Source organism: Ambystoma mexicanum, chromosome 5q (assembly GCF_040938575.1).
Source record: "Ambystoma mexicanum isolate Mex_15411 chromosome 5q, UKY_AmexF1_1, whole genome shotgun sequence".
Classification (NCBI taxonomy): domain Eukaryota; kingdom Metazoa; phylum Chordata; class Amphibia; order Caudata; family Ambystomatidae; genus Ambystoma; species Ambystoma mexicanum.
Genome location: NC_090933.1, coordinates 1,193,111,973 through 1,193,132,287, shown reverse-complemented (window position 1 = coordinate 1,193,132,287; position 20,315 = coordinate 1,193,111,973). Strand labels below are relative to the sequence as shown.

Genomic DNA, 20,315 nt, shown 5'->3' with positions numbered 1-20,315 from the left:
CTCCGTTACCAAAAACTGTGTAGTACAGACTTATACCAAAGGTTGGTTTTGCTTACCCCTGTAGTCCTGGTTGTGTGTAGTGGTCCCAAAGGGTACTGCATAAAAACTTTGCCTAACAATAAAACAAAGGTTTAACAAATATTCTTAAGCAGGTAAGTGCTTTTGAACCCTCCAATGCAAAGTAAGTCTGAGGTAAAGTCTTTCAGGGAGCCAGGACAGCCAATGTTAATTGAACAAAAGTCTTGGTGAGCTTAAGCACTTCTTGCAGGTAAGTAAAAGTCTTGCACAATGTTTTAGAAGTCTTTGTAAAAAATAGAATCACTGTAGGGCCACAAGCTGGGAAGCTTGTGAGGGGCAAAGCTGCAAGCAACTCAGCAAAAGCAACCAAGGCATGTCTCAACTGACAGCTAGCAAGGCTACACAACAAGAGGTAAGCAACCCCTTAGTTTTACAGTACCTTTTGTTAGAAGAAATTGGTTCCAGCTGGCTTCTGTTCCTGTGTAGGTCTGCAGATCCTGTGTTCCTGGGCCTCAGTCGTGGGGACAAGAGGGAGGATGTCTGGGGGGACACCTGCACTACAAATGGAAGGTCGGTGGCAATATTGGGCAAACTTCAGATCAGCGGCACTTTGTAGTTCTCGGATACCACTATGGACTTTCCTCGCATCTGGGGTCCAGCACTCTGTTGAGGTGGCTCAGGCTTAGTCAGTTCTGCTTCCCGGGAGTCTGGAGGATTTTCCTGTAGCTCTGATCCAAGACACTCGCTCGATTCTGGGGTTCCTCTCCCTGGCAATAGGTTCGTGCAGCAGCAATGGAAGTACAGCCTGCTCCTAGAAGACTTCCAGATGAGCTTGTCTTGGGGTCAATTTGCTGCCACCAACCTAAGGGGAGACGTTGTGCTTTGCAGGGCTTCTCTAGTCAAGGTGAATTCGGAGCTTCAGCACTGCAGCAAGGCTTCAACAGGCAAACCAACGGTCCAGGAGTTGCAGCAGGCATCTCCAATTTCTTCTTAGGATTCCTTCGTCCAGTGGTCGACTCTGCCTTCCAAGCATAAAGCCTAGTCTTTTTTTTATGCAGGTTTCTTCCATTCATTCGCAGCCTAGCTGTCAATCACACAGCAGAGTGACTGTCCTGCAAGGACAGCCGGCCGGCCAATCACCTTTGGTGGCATTCCTGTAACCAAGGGGATTAAGCACAAGGAGTTTCAGGCACCTCCCTCACTTCCTGCCCCTGCCAGACACGCTGGAGCCAGATGCGGGCTTCACCAGTGAATCCCACCAAAGACAAAATGTACAAAGGGACCAAACCTGGTTTGGCGCACAGAGTAAATCTCAAGAACCTTTCCAACAAGAAATGGTGAAAAGAGACTGGGGCCATTTTGACAAAATGGGTATCAATGGGTGCCTTGCTGCAGCAGTGGGCGCAGCCCGTGCTAAAAACACACAATGGTAGGAAAAAGTAAACCATTGCCACCAGCCATTAATTGTAGAAAGAGTAACATTAAAATGTTACATGAGAAACTAGACAAAGGGGATACTAAGTAACCCCTCCAGCACCCTACAGTAAGATAGTGTGTGCTGGATCTAGAAAGTTACAAAATGTAAGTAAAGTCAGTATCTCTTCACTGCTCTTGGAAATAGTTTTGTTAGGCAGGATTGTATGCAGTACCGTTTAGGTGCACTACAACAACCCTGACCTCCTGGCAATTGGAACCCAACCTTTGGTATAAGTCTGTAATACACAGGTTGGTAGCGTGTTGAGCATCCAGGCTTATCTCAAGAGGTGTCAAAGTGAGCCGTTAGTGGAGTTACATAGAGATTCACAGTGACAAGTATTCAGATAAACACTTACACACAAGTGTTCTTGAATAAACAATTATTAATCTATCAGTCAGTTAGAATAAGCCTTCTTCAGAAGGGAGCAATATAGAAGTAACACACAAATGCACCCCAAAACTACACACTCTTAAGTTGTAAATCAGTAAAGACCCTTTTGGGGTGGCCCACAGTCACAACCCACACCCTCCGTTGACTTCAATAGCTAGGGTGCTGGGGGCATTAATATCTTACTATTGCATTTAGAACATTCTTAGGAATTGGTCAAAGGAAATGGTGGTTAGAACAAACAAGAGATCACAAATATGCTTAAGCAGGAAAATACTTTCGGATCCCCTAAGCAGAGTCATTCAGTTTAATAGGTTAAGCCAAAGTCAATGGCCAAAAAGTCTATGTGCTGAAGCACTTCTGGTAGGTAAGTAAGAAGAAGTCTTTGCACAATGTTTGAGAAGTCTTTGAAGAAAAGAAGAATCAATGTATGGCCGCAAGCTGTTTATGCTTGTGAGTAGTAGAAGATGCAAGCAACTCTACAATAAGAGTTAAGTTCTCTCAAACTTTACAGTACCTTTTTAGAATGAAGAAAAAGTGCAGCAGATGACTTCTGCTCCTGGGCAGCTCTGCAGATCTCACTGTTCCTGGGCCTCAGTCATGGGGACAAGAGGGAGGACTTCTGGGGACTCCTGCACTGCAATGGGACGGTCACTGCTTGCAACCGTCAATCTTCAAACAATTGGCACTTCAATGTTTCAGCTCCTCGCGACTACCGCAAATAGCAACACTGCAGTTTCTGGCTGTCGCGATGGCCTTTCCTTGCTTCTGGGGTACCGCACTCTTAGGGGGCTCAGGCTCAGTCAGTCCTGCTTCTTGGGAGTCCGTAGAATCTTCCTGGAGCTCTTGGTTAACTTAAACAGGGTGGCTGTCCTTGCCGGACAGTCAGCCGGCCAAACACCACTGAGTGTATTTGGGTCCCCTAGGAGACTAAGCATGGGGGTTCGGGCACCTCCCTCACTTCCTGTCCCCGCCAGACACCCTGGAGCCAGAAGCGGGCTTCACTCATGAAGGCAAAGCAAACAGAAACCAAACCTGGTTTGGCGCGCAGAGTAAACCTCAGGAAGGACCTTTCCACAATGAAATGGCGAAAAACGAAGACCGGGCAATTTTGACAAAAATGGCACCCTTGAGTGCTTTACTGCTGCTGCGAACGCAGCCCCCAGATAATGCACACCACGGTAGTTAAAAGTAAACCACTGCCATCAGCCATTCATCGAGGAAAGGGTAACATAAAATTGATACATGAGAAGCTAGACAAAGGGGATACTAGGTCACCCCTCCAGCACCCTATTGTAAATTAGTGTCTGCTGGGCTCGAAAGTTACAAATGTAAGTATAGTCAATTTCACTTTACTGCTCTGGGAAACAGTGGTTTATCCCAGAGAAGGTCTATAAACCTTGGGAAATCTGCAAGACTTCCCGGTGCCACTGCACCAAAGGTACTGTGTGACACAATGTAAAAAGATGATGCCTATGGAGTTTGTCAAACTCCACAACCAAGCGAAACCCAGAGTTCAAATCACAGAAAAATACATGAGAGAATGGGAAAAAGGGTCTTTCTCTTTCCAGGTTAAAAAAATCAAGTCCTCAAAATCCAGCAAAGCTGCCCGGGGTCTCTAAGGTGGAGTCGAATTGGCACATTCCTGGGAATTCTCCCTAACAAGTTTCACCAAGAGAAGGTATTTAAAACTTTGGGCAATCAAAGAAACTTCCCTGTGCTACTGCACTGAAGGCGCTGTGTGTCACAACGTGAAGATGATGCCGATGCAGTTTGTCAGACTCCAAAGTCAAAGGAAAAGCAGAGTTCAAATCACAGAAAATACATGAGAGAATGGGAAAAGTCTCTATCTCCAGGTTAGAAATTAAAAATCCTAATGTCCAGCAAAAAGTGCTCGGGGTCTCTAAAGTAGGAGGGAATTAGCACACTTCTGAGAATTCTCTCAAACACCCTCCCAGAATGGTAGAAGAAGGGCTAACAAAGCACAACCACGCCATTAATGGGCAGAAAAGAAGGGTGGCCCCAAGTTGGTACTTGGGTGCCCCTATTGTGCATTACCGAGGCTATGGACATGGCCTGCGGTACACAAAATTCACAATAGTTCATAGAACACATCCACTGCCACCAGCCATAACTAGGTGATTGTGTAAGTGACTAAAAAGTAACATGAGTAGAGAGACAGAGGATACTAGGTATCCCTTTGGCACTCCACTGAAGGTGGTGTTTGCCAAACTGTCAGACGATAGAGTTTTGGGAGAGATACGAAGTGAGGATCCAGAACAAATCTTAGAGTAGGACCCTAAGGCTCCCCAGCAACACTGCCCATAAAGGGCTGTGTGCTGCAGTAGTAAAAGCACAGATGCCTTTTAAGGACTATAGAGCAGAAGGACTCCATACTACAGGTAGAATACAGAGAATAGAGTTCCAAAAGACAGATCCCACAAGAATGAATGAGTGGAAAAAGGCTCCACTCATTCAGGATTGAAAGAAAAAGGTCCAGAAGTACAGCAAAAAGTACTGGGGGTCTCACTAGGAGAGAGGATGAAGCATAAAAAGTATTAATCTCCCTAACATCGGTCTGGTTGTCCAATCAGGTCAGCCAGCCCCCCACTGGGAATTGTTTCCTTTCAGGCAAGGCGGTAGAGTTTTGGACTCCTCCCTCACTTCCTGCACTTCCAGACACTCTGGAGCCTGGGCGGGGAATCCACAGGTTTCCCACCGAAGACAAAACCTCCACAGACGTCGTTCCTGCTTATAATTGTCAGGTGAAGACCTCAGAAATGGCGAAAAAAGGAACCCACCATTTTACTAAAATGGTGGCCCTCCTGTGCATTACCAAGGCTAAATTATAACAGTTTGCGAGTAATAAAGACAAAGTCCTTAAACTAAAACCACTACCAACAGCCATTCATGTAAAACTTGCAAGTGTAACAAAATGTTACCAGGTAAGTAAGAAGGGGGATACATTGCATCACCCAGCACTCCACATAAGGTGGGATGTTCTGGCTCACTGTATAAAATGTAAAGGGGAATGAAAATCCTTCTTTACTACTTGGGAATTGTTGTTCACCCAAGCGCATGGAAGAGAAATTAACAGGGGACCCCATAGGGGCAACTCAGCTTAAACCCAAACCCACATCAACCTTTCTCAGCATCTCAAGGTACCCGCTCTGTTACCACCCTTCTCCAATGACCCTGAACTCCTTGCCAATGACTTCAAAAGGGTCATCTCCCAGGCCGTTGACTTGGTAGCACCCTCAAAAAAGCTAAAAAGAAGTCAAGCACTGTAATGCGTGGTTCACCCAAGACCTCCTACAGATGCGTGGGAAAAAGAGCTGCTCTCACCACCTGGATCAGTAACCCGACTGAAGCTACCAGAATCGCTTTCAAAACAATTTCTAAACAATACAAAAGCGCCATCACCAAGGCCACATCATTCAATACTAGGATTGCCAATGCCAAATCTGGAGGCCGAGAAATCTTTGCCATATTCAGAGAACTCGAGACCCCTTCCTCCCCGCCTTCACCTATTGTGAAGTACGAATCTTGGCGCAACTCTATCCAGTCCGCCATGCTAAATAAATTGACAACCTTACAGGCCAAAATCCTCACCCACCAAATGGAGACCACCAAACTGGTCGCCAGTATTCCAGGCATCCATACCTCTACAACCCACTCCAACTCCTCCCCTTTGTTCAATTTCAAAGACATGAGTGAATCAGAGGTCATCTCACTTCTGCATTCCATCAAACCTTCCAACTGTAAAGGTGATGTCTGCCCAGCACAAGCCATCAAGGACTGTGCCCCATCCCTAGTCCCGATCATCACGGCATTCATTAATGCCTCTTTTCATTCTGGCTACGTCCCAGTGGGACTAAAGGAAGCGTGGGTTAGTCTGCTCCTTAAAAAGCCCTCCCTTGACCCATCCATCCCAGGCAACTACAGGCCCACCACCACTGTCCACTTTCTATTGAACATTCTGGATAAAGCAGCCTATCTGCAAATTCAGACATTCCTAGAAAACGACCATCTCCTTGGACTTAGACAATCAGGGTTCAGGCCACGTCATGGGACCGAAACGTCTCTCCTTGACCTAAAAAATCAATTTGACCTTCGAGACGAAGGCAAACCCGCGCTCCTCCTGCTCCTGGACCTGTCAGCGCCCTTTGACTTGGTCGACCACAAAACTCTATGCCAGCACCTCTCTTCAGTGGCCAACTTCTCTGATAAGGCTTGCAAAGGGATAGATTAATTTCTAAAAGACAGATTAATTAAAGTCTTCTCTGACTCTTCCTGCGCTGACCCCAGTACCATCAAGTGCAGGGTCCCTCAAGGTTCTTGCACGGCCCCTACCCTTTACAACCTCTTCACGAGGCCCCTGTTTAAAATCCTGGACTCCCTGGGCATCTCATACACAAACTATGCAAATGACACCCAGGTACTGATTCCCCCCCTCTCGGGAGACTACCTGTCTGACCAGAACACTCTGAACTCCATATGCTGAACAATCCAATCTTGGATGGCAGAAAACTGGCTATGCCTCAACCGAGCTTCTGCTGGTTGGCTCAACCTCCACCTTGAGTAAATTGGGCAATCAATACTCCATCTTTGACAATATCCCCATCACTGTCGCCATCCATCAAAACCCTAGGTGTCTTCCTAGAACCTGACGTGACCATGCCATAGCTTCCACGTCAGCCTACCATTCTAAACTTATGAACGCAGTCAGACCCTTCCTGTCCCAACAAAACTGCCTCACCATCGCCAGGGCCATTATTGGTTCCAGGCTTGATTACTGCAATGCCCTATTCATAGGCACTTCTGCTAAGAATGTGGCCAAACTTCAAATTGTTCAAAACAACGCGCTTAGACCCGCCACTGGTCTCTTGCGTAAAGAACACATCTCTGAACTTAGAAGACAAGTCCACTGGCTTCTAGATAAGCAAGGGATCATCTTTAAAGCCCTCGCCCTGACTCACAAGTATCCCGATGACCTCACTCCTCCCTATCTAGCACCAAGGATCACCAAACCCACCACATACAAACCTTCCAGATCTCTGTACTGCTATCCGTTCCCAGAACATGCAAAGCCTGTGCGGGCGGATCTATCTTCCCCACGGTTGCCCCCACACTTTGGAATGCCCTCCCACCCCACCTCCGGCTTATTGACTCCCACTCAGCATTTCGTAAAGCCATCAAAACTAACTTCTTTGACTGTATAATTTTACTTTTTTGGTCTACTGTAACCTGTGATGTGCTTTAACATGTGACTGTAATGTCAACAAGTTTTTTCATGGGCGGCTTAATTGTAACCCTTAAGTAAGCCACCCTAAGCTCTGATATAGCGCCTCGATGCCTGCGGGCTGTAGCTTGCTCTACAAATCCAAATAAATAAATAAATAAAAGTTCGCCCATACCGGGTAAAAGACTAGGTGAGAGAGGAAGAAAGATTTCCCCTCACCTAGGGACAAGGTCAAATAGTTACCTATTCAAAGCAAATCGTTCTGGGGTTGACACAGGTCAGGAAGATTTTTTACATTCGAAGGCCAGGAATCGGGAGTTTTGGACACAAGGACGATTTATTATTTACTAACATCCTGATGCAGACAGATCCTTAGTTTTGCTTTCTAGGTAGGGAAATTAGACTTTGGGGCTAGAAAGTCATTTCTCCAATCCATTTGTTCTTTAATAAGTCTTTGGTTAACATTATGAATACCTTGTGCCCACCTCTTATTTCTGACTCCACAACTGTTATCCAATTGCTAAACCACTTGCCTTCCTTTCAGGTGCATAGGTGAATTTTGTGCATTGTTACAACGAAAGGTGACTGTATGTATGTTTTTATATTTCGAGTGAGTGATATATCCTGTTATATTCATTTTCCTAGTGTATGTTTGAATTCCATCTTGGCTACCAGGTGAGCGAGTGCTTTATGGTCCTGCTGCCCCCATTTGGCCCAAAAATGCTTCAATTTCCGCAGCGTGTCCCTCGCGGTGTAACTAGCCACGTTGCAGCTCCCTCTTCCAGTTGTGTGTAGCTTGCTTGCTCTCACTGGAGAATTGCATTTGCTTCCCTTTGCAGAGTTGCTTGCAGCTTTGCCCTTCACAAGCCTCCCAACTTGTGGCCCAACTGTGATTCTCTTACTACAAAAACTCTAACATTGTGCAAGACTTTTGTGCTAACTGCAAGAAGTGCCTAAACTCCTCTAGACTTTGCTCAACCGACATTGGCTGTCCTGGCTCCCTGTAGACTCTTCTTACCCTCGGATCTGTCCCTCAAAAAGTCATACCTACCTTACTTTTATAGCTGGGAAAGGGTTAATCCATATTGCATTGGGGATTATAAAGTGCTTTTCTGTTTTAGGAACGTGCTAACCATTGTTAGGCAAGATTGTATGCAGTACCCTTTGGGTGCACTACAATAACTTTGACCTCCTAGCAATAGGGACCCAACCATTGGTACAAGTCTGAACTACACAGGTTTGTAGTGTGACTGAGCAGCCAGGCTCATCTCAAGAGGGGTCAATGTGAGCAATAATGTTGACAGAGATTCACAGTAGCAGTTATTCAAGCAAACACACTCAAGGCTTCTTGACAAAACAATTATTAATTTATTTCACAGTCAGTTGTATAAGCCTTCTTAATAAGGGAGCAATATATATAACACTTATAATACACTTCAAAACACAGTTTCTCCTTTGGGAATGGCACACAGACACTTCCTACACCCTCCGGTGACTTAAATAGCTAGGACATTGATTTATCACTGGTACATTTAGAGCAATACTAAGGTTGGTGTAAAAGATAGAATAGAGGAATAAAACACATGTTAACAAATAGTTCATAAACGAGTAAGTACTTTTCCAATGCAGAGTAGATTAACCCTCTCCTGAGGGAAAGGCCAAAGCACAAAGTCGGAGGTAAAGAGGAGTCTCTCAGGGAGCCAGGACAGTGAATGTTAATTGCACAATGTCAAGGTGAGCTGAAGATCCTCTTTGCAGGTAGGTAAATAGTCTTGCACAATATTTTCAGAAATGTTTGTAGAAAAATGGAGCACTTGAAGAGCCACAAGCTGAGAGGCTTGTGAGGGGAAAAGCTTTAGCAACTCTGCCAGGTAGCCAAGACAGGTCTCAACTGAGAGCAAGTAAGGCTACACAACAAGAGGTAAGTTCTCCTAGACTTTACAGTAACTCTGGTTAGAATAAATGGTTCCAGCTGACTTCTGTTCCTGTACAGCTCTGCAGATCTGGTTGTTCCTTAGCCTCAATCGTGGGGATAAGAGGGAGGACATCTGGGGACTCCTTCTCTGCAATGGGCAAACTTTGGTTCAGCGGTTCTTTGTAGTTTCATCTCTTCGCGTCTGACTGGGAATGGCAAGACTGCGGTTCTCGGATACCACTTCAGACTTTCTTGCTTCTGGGGTCTCTCTGTGGTGGCTCAGACTTGGTCAGTCCTCCATCAGCGAATTCCGGAGGATCTTCCTAGCGCTCGGGTCTGACTTGAAAGCAACGCAAACAATCTGGTATTCCTCTCCCTGGCACTTTGTTTCCAACAGCAGCAGCAGCAGCAGCAGCAGTGGAAGTACAGCCAGCTCCTAGAGGATGTCCAGACAGGCTTACTTTGGAGTTGATTGGTCCCACTAACTCAAAGGGAGAAGTCATCCTTGCAGGGCTGCTCTAGTCTAGGCAAATTCGGAGCTTCAGCACAGCAGCAGGGCATCACCGGGCAAGCAAATGGTCCAGGAGATGCAGCAGGCGTCTCTTCCAAGTTCCTCTTCGGAATCCTTCGTCCATTGGTCGACTCTGCCTTCCAAACCAAAAAGCCTTGCCTTTCATGCAGGTTCCTCCCATTCATTCCAGCCTAGCTGGCAATCACACAGCAGGGTGGCTGTCCTTGCCGGACAGCCAGCCAGGCAATAACCTTTTGGGTGCATTCCTGTAACCAAGGGGATTAAGCACAGAGAGTTTCGGCACCTCCCTCACTTCCTGCCCCTGCCAGACATACTGGAGCCAGAGGTGGGCTTCACTTGTGAATCCCGCCAAAGACAAAATTAACCAAGGGACCAACCCTGGTTTGGCGTGCAGAGTAAATATCAAGAAGGACCTTTCCAGCAAGAAACAGCGAAAAAATAAGACCGGGCCATTTTGATGAAATGGACATCCATGGGTACTCTACTGCAGCCGCAAATGCAGCCCGTGGTAAAAACACACAATGGTAGTGAAAAGTAAACCGCTGCCACCAGCCATTAATTGTACAAAGGGTAACATCAAAATGTTAAATGAGAAACTAGATAAAGGGGATACTATGTATCCCCTCCAGCGCCCTATGGTAAGATGGTGTGTGCTGGGTCTAGAAAGTTACAATATGTCACATTACTGCTCTTGGAAACAGTTTCACCAAGAGAATGTATTTAAATCTGTGGTCAATCTAAGAGACTTGCCTGTGTCACTGCACTGAAGGTTCTGTGTGTCACAATGTAAAGCTGATGCCTATGAAGTTTCAGACTCCAACCTCAAAAGAAATATAGTCCAAATCACAATAAAAATACATGAGAGAGTGAGGAAAAGGGCTCACTCTCGCCAGGTTAGAAAAGTCCTGAAGTCCAGCAAAAAGAGCTGGTGATCTCTAAGGTAGAAGGGAATTGGCACAGTTTTGAGAATTCTCCCTAACCACCAATGTTTTCCTGACCTAACCTTTTCCTTTTTGCCATAACTGCAGTATTACGGTTTAAGTGTGAAAAAAGTGTATTTAAGTGTTGCAGATTGTTCCCTTCTAAAGGTTTTTTTTAAACTGACTGTTAAATTAATAAATAATTATTTTAATCCAGAAACCTTGAGTAGAAATGTTATTTGAATACATATCACTGTGAATCTCTGTTACAACCCTACAGCTCACATTGACCCCTCTTGGTATAAGCCTGGCTGCTTAGTCACTCTACCAACTTGTGTACTACAGGCCTATACCAAAGGTTGGGTTACCTATTGCCAAGAGGACATGGCTAGTGTAGTCTCCCACAGCGTTACTACATACAATCTTGCCTACCAGGTAGTCCATCAGGGCTTCACAGGGCCAGACGCAGGAAGGGATGCTGAGCAACTCCAGGAGTGACCTTTGGATCTCCAGCAGATTATGATTCTTGGAGGGATTATTGGTTTCAACGATTATCTAAAGAAATTGCTGCAGAGGTCCTCTCATACAAAATCTGACCTGGAACCAAGTCCACCAATGGTAAGGAACTGCACCATTCTAACAGCCAGTAGTTGCCCAATCAGGGACAAATAGTGGTTTCACACCTAGACTTTCTTTCACCTCGGATGCGGAGTGGGACTAGAGCATCTCAGCACCTTCCTGGGCACCACACACCCAATGGCATCACTAGCCCTAGAAAGCAGCAGCATGACCTTATAAGTGATTTCCTGGACTGGCAAGTCAGGAATGAGGCCAAACTGCAATATAAGAAAGCCGAAATCTCATGGCACAGCCACTTTAGGGCACTAGCCAATTTTAGTATAAATTTGCGGTGAACACTAATGTGCACGCTAAAAATAATGCAAAAATGTATCTGCTACCACCTGCTTGTCTTTAGGTACATGTTAGGCAGAGCTTGTATGCAGTACCTTTGGGACCACTGCACACAACTATGACTACAGGTGTAAGCAAAACCAACCTTTGGTACAAGTCTGTACTAGACAGTTTTTGTTAGCGGAGCTGAGCAGCCAGCCTTATCTCAAGAGGGAATGTGAGCTGTAAGGATGTTACACAGAGGTCTGCAATCACAAGTATTCAAATAAACTTGCACTCAAGGTTTCTTGGTTAAAAACCTATTAATTTAAAAATCACAAGTGTGAAAAGCTAGGGTGATGCAAAAGTATACCCTTTACACTGTTGTGTGCAATGTTAAAAGGTACAACAATTCAAATGTGAAACATTGTTTCCTAGTACTGATATTTTGAGGGACTGATCAGTTTCCCCATAACAATAAGCAAACATCAAGGCAACAGAAGAAGCTGAAGGTTTTACTTCCCATATAAAAGTCAGAACAGTTTAAAAATAGAGCATAAACAGTGGGGGTCCTTGGAACTATGGAGGAACATTTGAAAAAAAGAGCAATCTTGCCTAAAATTGAGACATGATCTCCCATTACTGATAGTCTTATGGACTAATCATTTTCCTCATATAAGTGAGCAAAAAGCAAGGGAAGTAAAGCTGAAAGCTTTACTTGGCTCGAAAAAGTCAGGCCAAGAACCAGACAATGTCAACAGATAGAGTGTCCTATAGAGATCTACAGGAGAAAAGCAGCAAAATTAAATATGTTCTAACATGGGGTCCTTGCACATTTGAACATTTAGTTAAAGTGTATAAAATACCTCTTGTACTTTGGTTAGTTGACCTACTGAGCTGTGTAGATGTTTTTACATACGTAAACATTGAATACATTCTGTCAGAGTAGCAAGTGTAATGCTACTTTCTTTATACATGTTTGCATTTTTCCCCTTGATGTCTCGATGTTTTCTTTTAGAGATAGGTTGTTTCTTTTGTTTGAAAGGACTGTTCCTTATTTCCTCATAGGTTCTACATCATGAATTGCTGGCCATCAGGGAGGCTTGCATCAAACTCGAAAAAGACTACCAACCTGGAATCACATTTATTGTTGTGCAGAAAAGGCATCACACCAGACTCTTCTGTACTGACCGCAACGAACGGGTAGGCATTGTAGAGTTGGACTGATTATTTCTGTTGTATCATTATTGTTGCATGCCATTGCCTCCTAGGTGCCCATCTGCTGTTTTTGCTTTTTGCTAGAAATTCAAAACTTTGTTTTTGCTAAAATCTCTAATTTCCTTTTATACTGTTGCTTCTCTGTTACTTGCTAGCCCAGTGACCTCACTCTTGTCCCACACCTACCTGCCTTAGCCCCCCAGTTTCTCCATCCTCTCCTCGCTTCCACCCCATGGCGCTTTCTGTTTCTCTGATCTTTTCCAACTTCTTCTCCATTGACTATCCTTCCCTTCTCACGAAGTCTGGTAGGAAGAAGTTCAAAAAGGATATCTTGGCCTGCAACCCTAGTCTTCCTATCGCCGACAACTACTCCCAATACTTCCTCCAGACAGACCCTCACTGACATCCTCTTTGTCATTCCTTCGCCAGATCTATGGACTCTTCATATGATCTCTGTGCTCTGTCCTATCTCCTCCTCTCGCATTAAAGGTGGCACTTGCTGGGAAGTTCTCATGGCTTTCTTTGATTACTCTAAAGTCATAATTAATGTCTACCTTGATGGCAGTGTCATGGTCCAAGACCCTCAGGCCAATCTCCTCGTCTTTGATAGGTGCATCCCTAGCCTCATCAATGGACTCATCTGCTGCTGTTCCCTCCTCTCCCCCTTGGCTACCTTGACCTCTCTCTCTCTCTCTCCCCCCTCCTCCTCTGCCCCTCCTAGGGCTCTTTCTCCTCCGCAGGGCGTACCTCTGATCTGTACCCCTCTCCGGAATGTCTTTAAGGCTGGTAACGTTCTTCATATTGCAACTCTCGCTCTGCTGTCAAACACTCCTCTGCCACCTCCTTGAAGAACTAGACCTTGATGTGCTTGGTCTTACTGAGACCTGGTTCATGTCCAGCTCTGTCCCGAGCTTGGACACTCCTCCCTGAAAGCTACAAGATCCTCTCCGAGCCCAGATCCTCCCAGTCCGATTGGGGGTGGTGGGGTAGCCCTGATCTTTCCTGAGTGGATTCCTGCCTCTATCATTCCCACTCAGAACTAATCCTCTTTTGAATGTCTTGTCTGTAGGCTCGCTCTCTCTCTCTCCCCTACCCATTCTCTTACTGTGGCTACCATCTACCGGCCTCCTGGCCAAATCACCTAATTTCTCTCTGAGTGGGCGGCCCTCTCCTCCTCCCTCCTGCCCTCTACCACTCAATGTATCCTCGTCGGTGACCTCAATATCCATTTAGACTCTCCTTGTTCCTCCTCTGTACTTTTCAGTGACCTCTACGACTCTCCCTGTCCTTTCTTCCCTCTGGCCCGACTCACTCTGCAGGGCATACACTCGATGTCTTGATCTCCACTGACCTCCCCATCCCCCTCCATCTCACCACTCCTCTCTCCTGGAGTGATCACTCCCTCCTTTCCTCTCATCTCTCCCTCTCTTTACCCCTCCACCCCCAAGGTAAGCCTACTCCAAAACTGCCACATACCTTCTCGGACATCCGGCCTATGAAGCGTGTGTTAGGCAAAGTTTGAATCCAGTACCCTCTTGGAACACTACAAGCAACTATGACTACAGGTATAGGCAACCCAACCTTTGGTATAAACATGTACTACACAGTTTTGTTAGCTTGGTGAGCAGCCAGGCTTATCTCAAGAGGGGAAATTTGAGCAGTGGTGGAGTTACACAAAGATTCACAGTTAAAGGTATTCAAATAAACTTACACTCAAGGTTTCTTGCATAAACAATGAATAATGTATTAGTCAGTTAAAGCCTTCTTCTGAAGGGGGAGCAATAGAATAGTAACACACACATATACTCCAATGCTGTACACTCTGAGTTTCTGAATCAGACAAGGCACTTTTGGGATGGCCCACAGACCCAACCTACACCCACAGGTGTGACTTCAGTAACAAGGGTGCTGGGGACATTAATATCTTACTGTTGGCATTCAGAACACTCTTAAAAAGTTGGTAAAAGGCAAAGGTTATTAGAACACAAATTACAAATATTCATAAGCAGGGCAAATACTTTTAGATAGCACTTAGTCATTAAATTCAAATAGGCTAAGCCAAAGTCAATGGTTCTCAGGAGTCTTTGATAAAAAAAAGAATAATAAAATGTAGGGCTACAAGCTGATTAGACTTGTGCGTTGCAGAAGTTACAAGCACTTCCACAGTAAGGGGCAAGTTCTCTTAGACTTGTTTTACAGTGCCTTGGTAAAGCAGAGAAGATGCAGCTGGAGACTTGTGTTCCTGTGCAGCTCTGCAGAGCTCTCTGTCCCTGGGCCTCAGTCGGGGGGACAAGAGGGAGGACGTCGGGGGACTACTGCACTGACACGGTCAAAACTGGCATCCGGCTGTTTCGCGTTGCAGTACAGCAAATAGCAATAAGCATGGTTCCTGGCTGTCAAGATAGACTTTCCTCACATCTGAGGTCCCGCACTCGACTGAAGGGGGTCAAGCTTGGTCAGTCATGCTTCGTGGGAGTCCGGAGGATCTTCCAAAAGCTTTAGGCCAGCTTACAAGCAACGCACACAATCTGGTGTCCCTCTCCCTGGCTCTATGGTTTCCTGCAGCAACTCTTAGGAAACTCAACCAGCTCCGAGATGGGTGTCCAGGTGACTTTCTTGGGAGTTGATTGGTCCCACCAACTGAAAGGGAGGTGGTGCCCTTGCAGGGCTTCTGTTGTGGCAAACTTGACAAGTAGTCAATGTAGCAGGGCTTCACTAGGCAAACCAACGGTGCAGGAGTTGCAGCAGGCGTCCTTCAAGTTCTTCTTCGGTTCCTTTGTCCAGTGGTCGACTCTGTCTTCCAAGCCAAAAGCCTCGCCTTTTATTTAGTTCGCTCCCATTTATTCCACCCTAGCTGTCAGTCACCCAGCAGGGTGGCTGTCCTTGCCGGACAGTCAGCCGGCCAATCGCCACAGAGTGCATTTGGGTCTCCTAGGAGACTAAGCACAGGCAGTTTCGGGCACCTCACTCCCTTCCTGCCTACCCATGACACTCTGGAACCAAAGGTGGTTTTCACTTGTGAATCCTGCCAGAGGCAAAGTGAACAATGGGACCAAACCTGGTTTGGCGCGCAGAGTAAATCTCAAGAAGGACCTTTCAACAAAGAAATTGTGAAAAAAGACGACCGGGGCCCTTTTGACAAAAATGGCAACCTTGGCTGCTTTACTGCAGCTGCGAACGCAGTCTGTGGGAAATGCACACCACGGTAGTTAGAACGAAACCACCGCCACCAGCCATTCGGGGAGCAAAGGGGAACATAAAGATGTTACATGAGAAGCTAGACAAATGGGATACTAGGTAACCCCTTCAGCACCCTATTGAAAGATAGTGTGTGCTGGGTCTAGAAAGTTACACATGTAAGTAATTTCACTTTACTGCTCTTGGAAGTAATAGTTTATCCAAGAAAGGGTATTTGAACTTTTTGGGAAATCTGAAAGACTTCCCTGTGCCACTGCACTGAAGGTGCTGTGTGACACAATGTAAAAGATGATGCGCGTGGATTTTGTCAGACTCCACCACCAAAAGAAACAGTGTTCACAATCGCATTAAAATGCATGAGAGTGGGGGAAAAGGGTCTTACTCTCTCCAGGTTAAAAAATAAAGTCTCTAAGGTGGAGGGAATTAGCACATTCTGAGAATTCTCCCTAACAGTCAGCCAAGGATAGAAAACTGATCTCTTATAGGGCTGGTGATACTCCATTATCGTATTTCCCATGCTACAGATCGGCCAGCTCTCTCCCTCTCTGTCCCCCCGATAGGCCCACTGCTTGCTAATAGACCAAGGAGTTGGGCTGGATGGTGAATGATGGAGGCTGATTGAGGAGAAAGATGCATCATCCAAAAGTGACATGTGGGTTTTACATTTTTGTGTTGAAAGAACTTTACAACGTGGCAGCTACCCTAATTTTTCATATAACTGCATGAACCTGTATATTTTTGGATTCTACATTTTATGGCAAGTCGGACAATATTAATTTTGTATTGGCACGGTCTTCCTGGGGGCAGAGCTGCCAATTTTCGCTATTTGCTGCTGCGCCATACCAGTGATAAATCTGACACTCCGCCCTTTACAATCTTAATTCCAGAATCTAACACTGTACCAATTTTCCAGTTCCTCGGAATTATGAACATGCCGGAATTATCATTTTTCTCCTAACTCAAGTTATATCCATCACACAATTTGTATTTACATGGTCCCAACGGGCATTTTATTCCCTATAATGAGTTTGAGCTGAGCTCACTGGGACACAGTTATTTTTATTTAAGAAAAGGTGGTCCAATGAACATATTGCACTGCATTATGTTAGAGGTAGTTTCATATCTGGCCCCCACCTTTTCCCCCCTTAAGTTTACATTTCTCTTTGGGCATGTGACCCGGCCATCTGCTCGGGCCAATGTTGTTCTACCCTCTTCCTCATTGGCTTCAATGGACCCTGTTCATGGCTAATGGACAGTTAATGTGAAATTGTTACTTTAAGGGCTATTTCTGCCAGCTGGCTTATCTGTATCGCTGCAGTTCAGATCACTCTTGCAACATTTATTTATATGTTTAACTGAAGCTTCAGGCCTGTTCCTTGATAAACCCAGCCCAAAAGACTGGGGTTGTGGTCAGTTCCAGATATAACCAGTTCAGTTACATGCACAATTCTCAGAAATAGCATTTAAATTTAAGAAACATATTTACACATGCCATTTTGAATTGCATCCAGGCTTGCTAGCAAGAAAAAAAAAACTTTCTTTACAGACTGCTTCAACAGAAATAAGTCCACTCTTGGTATTATTTCCACAGATAGGCCATAGTAACATAAGGAATCAGTGTTCAAATTAACACCAAACGATATGAGCCTTTCCCTTTACATGCTGTGATTGTTTATGATGAAAATTAAGTCTTTATTCCTGATGAACGCTATTGGTCACTTGACCTCATTTCTTAAATGTAAGGCATCCTTCCTCCTTTTATCTTCCAAATGTGCAGTGTTTCAAAGGTGTTTTCTTTCCACATGCACTGCTGCAGTTTTACATTTATCTTTTCATTTCACTAGGCTTTATGTCGAAATCACTGTTTTGTACTGGGTTTCATGTGTCAATTGAACTCCACATTAGCCAGCTTCACTCTTGCAATAGGGACCTAGCATGGCCTCTCCATCTGTCACTATTGGGCTGTCTTTTTACCCCACAATGAAAAATGCAGACTTTTATGGTGCAGCCCCCTTCAGGACACTTCATGGATTGGAGGAAGGCGAGTTCTCCAACATGGGGTCTGACATGGAATCACATGCTCATGAATATTCCCCGTCGTCAGGCTGGGAATCCTCTGTTAGGAGAAAGCCCGCTCAGAAATGAAACTGAAACAGATTTTTTCTTTACAACCAATCACTGAGCTCTGGGTCATACTGCCCCCAGCCAATGACTGCCCTCTACCTAAGCCCCTCCTCTGGCAGCCATCTTCAGATTTTTACTGCATGTTCAAGTGTTGGGAGTCCTCGTGTTTAGTGATAAACGAATGGTACAACGAAAACCTTGTTGTACAAACTGAGGCACAGCATAAGGCAAAACAAATTTTGCTCCGGGCTCTTGTTCAATTACTGGAAATATTCACGTAATAGTTCATCATTCAATCGGTACATGCTCATTCATATTCAACATCTTTAAGGTCGTAAAACATTTATTTTCATGTAATTAATATTGCTTCATAGATCCAAGTTATACATCATAAACAAAAGTATTATCGACATATTTACTCATGTTTTAAACAATCCATCCTTTCTTTCACATATTTTACTCATATGTTACAAACTGTTATTTGTTCACGTGATCCAATAATCTTGATAGGTTTCCAAATTTAGTTGCCTATTTTCTAAACTACGCGTTTCGGGCAATTAATGCCCTTCTTCAGCTTTTAAAGAGTATTGGATTCTTTTCTGTAAAACATTAATTGAATATATTCAATTATTTAATTTCTATTCTTTTTTTAAAAACTAAGACTTACACTTGTATTAGCTCAAAACTAATCAACTGACCTTTAGAATTCGTATCTCTCTCTTAAGAGAAAAGCTTGTTGCTCAGACAGGGTGAATTTCCAAAGCTGTAAAAATAAAAGATGAAATATGTTTCACCATAAAGTGATCGTAAGTAAATGGAGCAGTGGTGTGCTGAGGGAACAGTCGCTGTGGTAAGCGCTGGGTCCCCCTGCACATCACCAGATACATATGAGTTCTGAAAGTGATGCATATTTTCCAGAATCACATTTTTAACTCACCACTGTAAAGTAGTCGAGTCTGAGGGTCACTGCCACTGTCTCATCTGTTTCAATATCGGAAAACCCTGAAAAAACATCAGGGGTAGGTCTTAGAAAACGTGCCGAGTGCGGTTACCATAGATTCTAATAATTGTTCACCTATTTTTCGTTGTGTCCTACCTTAAACGTGTGTACGAGATTGCTTGCTTATTCCGTGCTGACCAGAAGTTGGTGGGTGTCGGGTTTTTTGAACGGTCTTTAATGCGTCCTTCTTTAAATTTACTTCTCTCGTAAATCTATAATGATGAATGTTGGATTAGTGCTAAGCTAAAAATGCTCAGTAGGGCATCTGTATTAATGTGTAATGCGCGATCGAACGCAATGGACTATTCTTACCTGCTCAGAGCCGATGTACGTGCTGCTGAACTTCGCGACCCGCTGCTCCCTGTGAGGTTTGTGTACGACGGGCTGCAACACATGTCGTCTGGCAACCGCGGCTGCTCGTCGTAGAGTAGGCTAAATAAGTTCCAACTCGGGCCGGTTTGGGCGCCATGTTGGGAGAACCGTGGTGTTATTTACACCGATGTTTCCTATTTGTCTATAGGTATAACAACTAGCATGTATGCTAGAAACTTTTCAATATATTTAGACGAGTACAGATGTGAATTAACTATGATTCTGTGACTTTAAACGATGTGATGCTGACTAGTGTTACAACGCTATTGGATTCAGAATTTAGGTTTAAAATTATAAGAGTTGGTAATGCTTTTTAGACCTACCCATATTGTTCTTTGTTTTTCACCCATTCTTAATCGGATTTTTGGTTATGGTACTTGATGCAAGTAATCTTTAAGATACATATACAAGCATTTCCGCATTCTCAATTCTACTTGATGGCAGGTGGATCCCTATGTATTCAAAATACTCATAGCACTATTCTTTGAGTACTTATGTGATCTCTGGTACATAGCTCACAAATCATCTACATATAAGAATTTCATTTCATTTAACAAACATTCACTGTCCATTTCAAGTTTTAAGAACATGTCTATAGATAGCAAATCAGGTCCCAATCTAAATTCATCCCTTTGGGATTCATTCTATCAAGTTTCTCGATCCACAATATTTCCCTTTGTGGTAACAACTTGGTGATGTTACCTCCTCTTTTAGGTAATTTTACATGTTCAAGAACGACAAATTGTATTTGTGCAATAGTGTGTTTTGCAGCATCGAAGTGTTGTGCTACTGGAGATTTCACTGAATGGTTCCAAATATTAGATTTGTGTTCACCCCAACGAGTTTTTGCTTTTTTGGTTGTTAATCCAATATAATATAGTCCGCATGGGCATTTTATGCCATATATGACATTCTTAGTGTCACAAGTAGAGGTGTGTTTCAGCAAAATACTCTGACCAGTATGAGGATGTTTAATCGACTTGCCTTTCATCACATTATTGCAGGAACTGCAATTATTACA

At 44.4% G+C, this 20,315-nt stretch overlaps 1 protein-coding gene across 3 annotated transcripts in view; it reads left to right on the top strand.

The window, feature by feature from the left end:
- Nucleotides 1–20,315, top strand: part of AGO2 (argonaute RISC catalytic component 2) — a 1,138,923-nt gene that overhangs the window by 971,553 nt on the left and 147,055 nt on the right. For all 3 annotated transcript variants that reach the window (XM_069621684.1, XM_069621685.1, XM_069621683.1), the window contains one exon: nt 12,451–12,585. In XM_069621684.1, coding sequence (XP_069477785.1) covers nt 12,451–12,585 — 135 coding nt within the window. The remainder of the gene's footprint in view (nt 1–12,450; nt 12,586–20,315) is intronic.